The 11419-nt window shown below is 40.6% G+C and overlaps 1 protein-coding gene across 1 annotated transcript; it reads right to left on the minus strand.

Moving 5' to 3' along the window:
- Positions 1-229: 229 nt before the first annotated feature.
- Positions 230-9120, minus strand: LOC109466281 (orexin receptor type 2-like). Its single transcript, XM_019763988.1, has 3 exons — positions 8913-9120; positions 388-566; positions 230-256 (listed from the first exon to the last, which is right to left on the minus strand). The coding sequence occupies exons 1-3, from the start codon at positions 9070-9072 to the stop codon at positions 230-232; spliced, it is 366 nt and encodes a 121-aa protein (XP_019619547.1). The 5' UTR covers positions 9073-9120.
- Between the last annotated feature and the right edge of the window lie 2299 nt (positions 9121-11419).

The following is an 11419-nucleotide window of genomic DNA, read 5'->3' on the forward strand; positions in this document are numbered from 1 at the left end:
TAGAACAAAAGCATACATGGTGTCTCTCAGAAGCCAAATGAATTCGGAGATCTCAGACATCTATGAAATATTTAGATCCTGTGTGATGGTGACTGTGTCTTCTTCTCATTAACCATGGTGTCTATACGTCTTATTTTTATCGTACAAGGGAAACAACTCCAGCTGTCAAGGAGGTCATGTAACAAAAAGCACATGTGAAAATAGCCAGCGCTACCAGATGTAGATGTGATTAATGCCTCTCTCCCTCTTGGACAGACTGAATCCAACCATGTCCATTACAACTTGTCTTAAGGGCCATGCAGAGACACAGACACACACACGGACACAGACACATACACAGACATAACAAAAACAATACTTCCATACAAGACCCATGTATGTACTTGCCTGCATGTACGAGAAAACCTTGCACATGGTCTCTCCGAAGAACCATGTCTCCATGATGTCCACCACCAGGGTGGGCGGCAGACAGATGATGGTGACCAGCAGGTCCCCTGCCGACAGGTTCACGATGAAATAGTTCGTCACCGTCCGCATGTGGCTGTTCCTGGCCACAACCACACACACTGTGTGGGGAAGAAGAAGGAAACACTAGAAAGGTAACATCTTCATACCAAATGCATAATATTTACCTTCACATGGTCTAGCACAACAAACTACTGCTCTTTTTATTCTTACACAAACACATTCATATACTAATATATGGTGAGTAGCCCTTCCAGCTCTGTCTTGCTACATAATGTAACTCAGTGCCTCATGGTGTCTGCTGCTGCACTAGTTACCATGTTGACAGTCATTTTGTTCAGGTCATTGACCTTATTGTAATAGGAGAAGAGGAATAATAAGAAGAAAGAGAACAATATGTTTCCTTCTGCGAAGGTAAACCCAATAATTTTGCATTTCGATACACATTGTAGGTGGTCATAACTGTAGCATTACAACTTTAGTCTTGGAAAAAAGTCTCCGGTGCATTGCTGCACGGCCCGGTGTGTTGAGAGCACTAAACTAACATTTAACCTTGCCCCCGACCTACTCCTAACCATTTTTGGGCGAAGTTCGGCTAATGCTTGAGGCCATATTCGTGAATCTGTGACATGGGCTTATAAGGAAAGATATCCAAAGTGTTTGGCAGGGAGGACTAAACATAACGTTCGCAGTAACTACTGAAGGCTGTTATCTCGTACGGTACCTTGCAGCAGCAGGCTATTACACCAAACAACTGCTGAGAAACTGCTGCTGCGATACAGTCATAACCAACTATCGCAGAATGCGACATTCGTAAATTTATCAGCACAAACGGAGTGCATGCAGGCATTTTATTGTTTCCCAGAAACGTTACCAGGATTATGACTTGTTTTTTACACCTCTCTATGCGTCAGAAGAAGCTGTGTGGAACACTAAAACTCCTGCGATCTCTTCCTCGGTAGTTTCTTCTCCTGAGAGCCGTACTATACTAGTTGTCATTCCGTACATTACGTACGCGGTATATTTATCGACCGGCTTCCTGTCGAAGAGTGGGAAGTAATTAGTGCACTTATGAGAAAGTTACGATTCCGGCTACGTTCAGCCGACCTGAGCTAGTAGCTCTCCTTTTCAAGGTGACTGGGAAAGTGAGCAGGAAGTGTGACGGTCCTGCCACTGTTACTGATCCCGTCTCACCTTTATTACCACATTTTATTGTAATGTGAATGAATGAATGAATGATTGAATGAATGAACTTTATTGCTCTTGAAATTAATACTACAAACTACTATTGAATACAATATATGAGTTACAATATGGTCATGTATTGATGGCCCGGTCTCGCATATGGAATAGGGTATACAGAAATTGACCTATGTAGGCAGATATGGGAGTTGGACATGAATATGATGATACCGATATGTTGAAACTTTACCTTTACCTTTTCCAGAAGTTGAACCTTTTCCAAAACGTGTTTTAAGAACTAAGAGTCTACAATTCAGCACTAAGGCAACCATAACAATCAAACATATGAAATGTATGAATAAACCATTTTACTACAAGTTCTGTATCAGAATCTGTCTTAAGATTAGTCAACGTTCGCACGGAAAACAAAAAAGAAGAAATTGCCAACAGAGTGTCTCGGTGGCACTCCAGACGCCACTAAGCTTAATTGGTTGATGTTTTATTCAGCCGCTGTCGCGGATGTGCCTGATTGAGGCTTGACTACACGTCTGTGGGTAGATCCAGTCTTTTGGGAAGACTTGACTCCAAGTGAGCGGAAATCAAATTGATGATGTAGGAAAAAGCGACGCTGACAAGTGAAATTAAGTCGCGTACTGAGCAGCAACTCTATCTATTGTCCCGGCCTTTTAAAGGCATCCAATGCAATTTCAGGGCGACAAAGCAAAAATATTCTGGATGAGGAAATCAGTCTGATGTTGACATTTACTGCTATTTCTTAGCACACCTTTGTCGTACAGATTGAAGCGTTTGAAATAGCCCCAAAATAAGCTACATGTGGCATCTCTTATTGGAGTACCACTCATGAATAGCTAGAAAACTAGCCTACGATACAAAACAAGCAACCGTTTTCTGCCAGTAACATCGCATTTATGCCTCACAGATATTGGTATTCTATGATACAGGATTGCTTCAACTTACTACGCTAAAAGAATGCCCAGAAAAATTTGACGTTGAACTGAATCCAGTTTTGCTGCCCTGAAAATGCACTGACTGACTGAACCTGTAGGAGGGCCCAATATACGTATCATCTATTTCCACATCATTATATATTTCAGTGCAAGAAAATGTAAATGCTACGAAAAGACAGACACGTACACACGATCAGTCAGTCAGTCAGTGAGTCTATCCACACCCAGCACGTTAAGAACTAATCAGGCCAGAAGCTAGAGAACAAACGAGCTGAAGGGTCCTCTTCCTGCCGATGGTGCGCCCCCATGGAGCGTTTAGTACACTTGTGGGAGTTTACATGCAGGTAGCTAACATCAACTTGCTGGTGATGTTCCATAAATATTGTATCACTGATATGAAATAGTCTGAGGAATGATTCAATGCAAGGCCTATACGACCGCTTCACGGCATTGAACTTGAAATATGAGAGAAACATGGCTATGTCAAGAGATGGCGGTGAACGTTTGATTTGAAAGCCTGTAGATTGTAGGTTGGTGGGAAACACTTGTCAGGGAGGGAATTCTAAGGCTTGGCCGAACGGGGAAGGAAACTGTCACTGTAAAAAGATTTCGAACAAGGAATTTGGACTGTGAAGTTGTGTGAGCTAGTGGAGAACCTAGTGGAACGCTTAAAAGTGAGTGGTGGAACTAGTTGGGTGAGTTCTGCAGAGCAATGACCATGAAAATATCTGTAAAAGAGGGATAGAGAGGCAACATTTCGTCTATGGGAAAGGGTGTCTAACTTGGAGGCCAGAGGATAGCCTGTGGCCAGTCCCAAATTCTCTTTTATATGCGATCGAGAAGGTGTAGTGCTAGTTTTGATATATTTACACACCAACTTCGCCATCGGCTACAAGATACGCATATACAAGAGTGGTTTAGTTGTATTAGAAACAATTCTAAGCTGTCTTTTCTTATCAAATTGAAAAACTTTAATTTAAAAGCATAGAAATGATAAGAATTGAAAAACTGTTATGAACAGGAAACATACCTTTATGATATAGATAACTTTGAAATTCGTACAGCAATACCTTAATGAAGAATCAGCGGAAACATGGCGACCGATTTCTATCATAATGACAGAACGAATTCTCATTAAGTTGTATTAATGACACATATTCAGATGCCAATTTTGTAATTTAGATAAAATTAAAGATGAATGTCATTTTGTTGTTCATTGTGCAATACATAGAAATGAGGGAAATATAAAAAAAAGCAAGGTTGGCAAAAAACTACATTTTCAAATCTTGACATACTAAACATTGTTAAACAAGAAAGGATACCTATATTGTGTTACGTTTACTGCCAACTATTTCAACGTTCCATTTGTCACAAGTTTTCAGTCATTTTACAAATGGCTTTGATTCAGTGAACATTACATATAAAAGAATAAAATGCAACACTGCATCAAAGTAAAAGATAAAACAATAAATCAGAGCCTTGTCTCCTCTTTTCATATTCCGCTGCCATCCACGTTCCGGCATGGCAACAGGCATCTTTGCCCATTTTCGGCATGTTGACCACTGTCAGAGGGCAATAGAATTTCTTGCTTTTTTTTTCAAAATCAGGCAAAAATCAATGCGCGCGCTGATGTCATCCATAAAAATTACTTGCTGTGGCCTAAGTAACACAAGAAAAGATTAGCAAAAGTTTGACCATATTTGCTGAAGCAGTTTTCTGTTGTTTGTCCTTCACGAAATACAGAGGTCATGATGACGAGCCGTCGTGACGAACCGACTCCCACCCGTTGATCCCAATTACAGCCGGTGGGTGGCAGAGGGCACGTCCCCCACACAACCCCGTAAAACCGCCGCTCGTTAGGCCGATCCGGAATTCCCTTTGATGTCATGCACTTTCGGGAGGGAATCTGCCCAATATGTGACTTGAATTATGACTTCATCTCTAAGATCGATAGTGCCTAAGGCCACACTGTCTTAATTTTATGGATGACGTCCTCTGAAGACCCCCAAACTAGTGCGCGCGGGCGAATTAAAAAAAATCCTCCAGCCGGAAAAAATGCTGCTAAACCGGTACCACAGGAATATAAAGCTGGGATTGTGAATTTGCGGTAGGACATAGCGGCAAGCCGGCATATGCCTGCCTTTTGCGACATTTATGAGTCGGCACAGAGTTCTAGAGTTCTGTGGAGCTTCAGTAGTCTGGGTACCGTCCTCCGTTGTTACCGCCGGCGGCTCCCTATTGTCGCCGGCTACCATGGATTACGAAGGATGGCACCCAGGCCAGAATCTCGGAGGAGGTGATCTTTTTTTTTTTGAGAACAGGCGAAAATCAATGCGCGCGCGGATGTCATCTATAAAATCAAATCACTGTGGCCTAACTGACTTATGCCGAGTATTACGTTGACTTACAACAAATCTGAGACATTTTGAGAGAAATACAATTGTAGATAATTGAATACAAGATTTCCTCGGTGTAATTCCTCGACATTTAGACAAAACAGAAAAAATTATTCCTTACGGAATCAGAAAAAACATGTATTATAAGTCCCCTATGTTCGTACATCTAAAACTGCATTAAGAAGCTAGAAGAAGTTGAACAAGTAGTTCACATTAGTCTGAATAGTTGTAGTAAGATGTCACTGTAATGTTTACTTTAAAATTTGCTTTATTCATACCACGTACTTAGCCTGTAAGAGCACAAACGTACAATAAAGGTCTTTCATTCATTATTCTCTCCCAACTGGTTTGTTGCATCTTAATTTGGTTTTCGCACAGAAAATATTCGTTTTATCAACAATAACCATGGCCATGCAGTCATCGTGAGTTGTTTTGAAGGTTGTCTTACTCTCCAAGCAGAGATTTTGGCTTCGGCTTATTTTTGGCGTGTATACTTATTCGTTTTTAACGATCTCTCTTCTTTGTACTACTGGTACCTTTTTTTACAGTCCTTGGGTTGGAAATGGTAACTGTCTGGCAAATAGATACAGCCTGGTCAATTTTATACTGTCTTTGCAGCCACCGAAAGATCTGTTTGGAGATTAAAGTTTCTGCTTTTGGTCCAGTAGATACATGCAGTAACATTACATGCTATGCACTACACACTTTAGACTGATTAAGAGCATACTGATTTTACGGAACAAGCTATTTCTCGAATCAAGTGCTACAGATTTCAAGAGTCCCGATGTTGGAGACAGATTTGAATATATATTTACATGTAATGGTTCCCACAACGCAAAAATAGGTAGTTATACAAAGGACTGCTTTGTTATTAGAAAAAATACCGAAACTTGTGATTATCCCACTCGATTGTAACACTTTATCAAAGACTTGTGTTAGCCCTTATTGTTTGAGTTATTAAGATATGTTAGGTTTTATTCGACATAACGTCTTATTCAACACATTTATTTTATTGTTTGTTACTTTCTTCATGTAGTTTGCCATACATTGCACCATGTGCAATTGTCGTGCAATAAAGTTCTTCTTCTATCAGACAACGCCTGTCTGGTCAGCTAAAGACACAATCTCATGCTCCCCGGCTAACCATATTCATACCACGCAAATAATTGGGACATATAGCTATTCAGGTGGCTTCTACTAAACTTTATAATGCGTTTAGTGCGTCCGAAATTTTGTGAGTCGTCTCAAAAGCTGATGACATTAATACTGTGTGTCTATTCAATTTTATTCTTAATGTGACTACGACCACAGCAAGTAAATGTTATGGATGACATCCTCCGTAGACTCCAAATCTAATGCGATAGGGCCAAAGAAAACAAGGCGGGTCAAAAAATGACATTCCTACATTTTCAAAGTTTGACATCACTGAAACCTTGTTAAACAAGAAATTATACCTACATTGTGTTAAGTTTCCTGCCAACTATTACAACATTCATATACTAGTAACTGAAACAACTTTGAAAAATTAAAGTTTTCAATTATAGTACAAATGTTTTTTATTCAGTGGGAACATCACATATACACAGCCACCATCACATATAAAAGGAATGAAATACATCACTGTTTCAAAGTAAAAGACAAAACATTAAATCAGCGCCTTATCTTATCCCTTCATATTTATCTGCCATCCACATTCCGGCATGGCGACAGACATCTTTGTCCGTTTTCGGAATGTTGACCACTTTCAGAGGGAAACAATTGTTTGGGATGCTATAGCTACCCGAAACGTCAGACAGTTTCCAAAACCATATCCAGTTGCTTGAGTAACTGTTTTTGGGGGGGTGAGAAAAAAGTTTTTCAAATCCTGTGATGGCTCGTATAATCCCTCCACCCACAACCATTTATTCCTAGTTTTGGTTGATTTCGATCTCGTGGAAAATTCCAGACACGTCGAAAAACCTCACCACTAAGTATTTGACAAGCAGCTTTCGTATCATTGCTTCAAATCAAGACAATTGCAGTTGTAGCAATTTCGGGTTGTGCTAATTGACTAGCTTTAGAAATAAGCTGGTTGATTTCGATCTCGTGGAAAATTCTAGACACGTCGAAAAACCTTCCCACTAAGTATTTGACAAGCAGCTTATCATTGCTTCAAAGGAAGACAACTGCAGTTGATTTCTATTCTGGGTTGTGCTAATTGACTAGCTTTAGTAATAAGAGGCGGAAGCGTCGCTCACTATGTTTCTGAGTGATCTGTCTGCGCGAATGGTTCTCATAAGTGGAGTCAATTTGTCTGTGGCTGAAGGTCGGTTGCCTTTACAGGAGGAGAAAAAAGTTTCAAATGTACCAACCGTCCATGTCAACGCCTCTTAGTGCAAACCGAAACACCGGTAGTTTTACGTCGGTGAAGGTTCACACCAGGTAATAAGATACGTCAAAAACAGTTACTCAAGCAACTGGACATGATTTCGGAAACGGTCAGACGTTTCAGATAGCATCCACTACCTTTCGTCAGATTGTCTCCATTTATATTTGCATATCAATCAAAAGTTCGTACTTATAAACCTGCTTTTCTGCCGACTCTCCAGTGTCGAATTTGAGTTAAAGCTGAGTCAAATCTGAGTAAAATTTAACTGCTACATGTACATTTTCCTCTTGTTGTTCCGATGCGATTTCAGAGCAACAAAATATTGGAAATATTCTGATTAAGGCAATCTTTATGAAATTGACACAAACTGCTTCACATTGGCACATTTTAATCAGTATTTCATACTTCGAGTATCTAAAACTGCAGAAACAAGCCCGAGATGGATCCTTTACTTTATGGGTGGTACCTTAAAATCATCCAAGGGTCCTTCCAGTAACCATTTTCCTTCATAATTTTAAGTATTTGTGCTCTTTGATGCTCAATATACATTAGGATAGTGTGGTTTCAACTCAGTATGTAGATAAGTGACTAGAATATTGGCTTTGAAAAATCCTGTTTCCAAGCCCTAAAAACTGCACTGGATGCCTTTAAATTGCTTGCGGCTGGCAAACGTTTTAGAGCGAAAAACGGCTCTATATAGATAAGCACCAAATACGCTTAACGGCCAACCTACCAAATGTGTGTAGGCATGCTAACACAGTCTGTCAGATTCATGGGGGAGCTTTGATATCCAAATCCCCATCCTCCCTCAGGTCGGGCAGGCAATGAAGCCGGCGATGCGTTAGTGATTCGTACAAGGACCTACACAATTATAAGCCCATCATTTCCGCCAAGGGTACTCTTATTATTAAAGACAGGAAATCTGGGCGGGTGTACAGATACGGAACATATTAGAGGGTTTGTAGGATCTAGGATCAGACAGGAAGGTGTAATAGTATATATATGAAGGCACTGAATCGTGGGAGTCGTGACCAAGTCTCGCTGAAATATAATAATCCTGTTCAGACAGCTGGGTTATTTGAGACATAAATCGATTTGTATATCATAAAGGTATCACAAAGTAGTGGCGCTACATGCGTGTTCATCAGATGTGATAAGGCCACAGTAAGTTAATTTTATGGATGACATCGTCCGCAGACTCCAAATCTAATGCAATAGGGCGAAAAAACACAGTGCGGGCTAAAAAAAACAGATTCCTACATTTTCAAATTTTGACATCATAAACCTTGTTAAACAAGAAATGATACCTATATTGTGCTAAGTTTACTGCCAGCTGTACAACAACCATTTGTCACTGATACAACTTGAAAATTAAACGTTTTCAATCATTGCACAAATGGTTTCGATTCAGTGGGAACAGCACATCATGCGCGCTGATGTCATCCATAAAATTACTTGCTGTGGCCTAACTACCTGTGCCAGAGAGATAGATTGCTGAAAAAGAAAAACAAAGAGAAAGAAAGACCTACGTACCCAAGCCGTTGCCCAGAATGGCGAAGATGAAGACCAGAATGTAGCCCACGATGAGGGCCCACTCGTAGTGTTTTGGGTAGATGGAATTCCATAGCGCCTCTATCAGGTCGTAGTCAGTCGTCGGGGTGGTGATGTTCCCCTCCTCCTGAAAACTGTCCATCTCTTCCCGCTAACTCTCACCGGAGATGTCAGCATCCTGCATGGTTCCACCGCCGCTAGGGAAAGTCGAAATTTACGTTGAAAATGCGATCGTTAACTGTATAGCCTATATACGTGCAGGCCTCCGGGCGGATTGGAGTTTTGATACTGCGTTTTGTAGAATTTTTAACGCTTGTATGTGGCGGGTACAAACCTTCTCTGGGCAGCTGGTTGTATGTAGGATGGTCGGTAAAAGAACGCGTTAAAAAGTCTACAAAATGCAGTATCAAAACTCCCATCCGCCCGGAGGCCTGCACAGGAGGCTACATCAACTGGACAATATATAGAAACATCCAATGCGAAAGGTATTATCAATGGATGAAACAACTGATTGATCAAAATGTACAACATAGCACACAACAAAGTGATAGGATTTTATATCTCCATCTAAACGAGACCAAACACTTCGTGTGTATACCATCGCAGCTAGCACTCCGTAGAGTGTCACAAAAATGCATTATTCGCCCCTTTCCCTGCAATATAGCACCGATAAACACGGAAACGTTTCACGTTACTGTCATCCCCACGATGCACATTGGATAATGATAACGGCCCATCACTTGTGTCAAAAGACATCCACACACCGCGACAGTTTTAGCAGCCGTATTCATGGCGCTCATACCTGTGTTCTACCCCCGAAGTTATATCCCACAGGCAGAACGTGGGTGACATACCAATTCGCGTCGTAGTAACCATTCCACGTACTCATTTTCACCCCCTAAATCTTTCCGTCTGACACCATATGCTTTGTGTCTCTCGGAGTTCTCCGCATCGCATGAAATCTAAAGTATGTTTAGAGCTCCTTTTTGTGTGAAAGGCGCTTCATATCCGTTTGACAGTATAGCCTGGGCGGTGATACTTCCAAGAATTCCAGTGTCACGGACCTTAGGATACTGACACGCTCCAACTTAAACAAGGCGTGCAGTGAGTTCAGATGAAGAGAAGAATTTCTCACCTAGCCCTGAGCAGGTACTCTCCAAGCAGACGTTTGGGTTTTCGGCGTGTTTTTAAGGCTTTTTTATTGGGGTTTCTTTTTTACACTGGAATTAGCGTTGGAAAATTCCAGTGCAGAAAAGAAACCCCGATAAAAAAAAGCCTAAAAACACGCCAATAATAAGACAAAACCCAAACGTCTGCTTGGAGAGTAGGGACAGAGCCATCACATACTAAGAGGAACTGAGAGAGAGAGAAATTGTTTTCTGAATCTCCTGTCTCTTTCCTTGCAGGCGTGATGACTCAATAAGCTTTGAAAAAATTCTATCTGGCACCAGTGAGATTTCGTTCGGAAATCAAACGCGAAAGAATATCATTAAGTTCATTCTAATTGTCAAAACAGCATAGGTGACTATTTGATTCCCTGAATAAAATCAAGCCCTTGTTTCTTTCTATTGGAACCGTCAGTAATTGTGTGTCCTTTCTTCTATTGGTATGTCACCGTATGAAACATTCAACTCACTCATGAATACCTATAAGTTGGTAAGCGTGAGCGTTATAATTATATTAATACTAGTCAAAATTGTAGATGGATATTAATGTCGTATGTATTAGGACTCGGAAGCTTTTGTTTAGTTGATTTTGTTTTTACGTTCTATTCAAGCACTTGTTAAAAGGTACGTAACGGAAAGAAAGACGTTTTATTTACGTGACATTTACTCGTGTGGAAAACGTTAAAACATTGTTAGATTTGTCTTTCAGTTGCCTTTCCGAAATTCCTCAGACTGCTGGAAAAATTTTACCGCCTTTGATATCTCTTTACGTGGTTCGTAAAGTTGGTTTGAATGTCTTTTTTCGTGCTGTGCTATTCAAAACGATTTCAGGGATTTTTGCAGCACTAAGATATATAAGAGGACAGATTGTTCTTTTCTTTCAGCTGCCTTTCCGAAATCGTTCTGCTGGAAATATTTCACCTACTTTAATATCTCTTTACGCAGTTCGTAAAGTTGGCTTGAATATCTGTTTTTCGTGCTGTGCTATTCAGAACGATTTGGGGGATTTCCGCAGCACTAAGATGGGAACATTGATAGGTCAAAGTCAATTGCGATGACGCACGTGCAGACATCCTGTCGCGCGAGAATGTGTTCTAAATAAAGGTGTACCAGACGCCTTAATATCGCGAATTGCAGCATGCATGATTTACCTCAACCTGTAGACACCTAGAGCTTGATATGTGTTACAAGTATGCAACCTGTGGTAACATTGAAAATTACCTGCACCAGACAAGTTATACCTGCACCACTCAGACTTTGAGAAGTATGGATCATAAGCACAATTTTTCAGAAACCATTGCCACTATATAGGTGGTAAAAAAA

This window comes from Branchiostoma belcheri, unplaced genomic scaffold (assembly GCF_001625305.1).
Source record: "Branchiostoma belcheri isolate BF01 breed outbred unplaced genomic scaffold, Haploidv18h27 scaffold162, whole genome shotgun sequence".
In the NCBI taxonomy this organism is placed as follows: Eukaryota; Metazoa; Chordata; class Leptocardii; order Amphioxiformes; family Branchiostomatidae; genus Branchiostoma; species Branchiostoma belcheri.

Coding starts and splice junctions, on each gene's coding strand:
- LOC109466281 (XM_019763988.1), bottom strand. CDS start 9,072: ATGGACAGTTTTCAGGAGGAGGGGAACATCACCACCCCGACGACTGAC. Junction 567..8,912: donor CATTCTGGGCAACGGCTTGG/GTACGTAGGTCT, acceptor TTCCCCACACAG/TGTGTGTGGTTGTGGCCAGG. Junction 257..387: donor AGGTTTTCTCGTACATGCAG/GCAAGTACATAC, acceptor GGTTGGATTCAG/TCTGTCCAAGAGGGAGAGAG.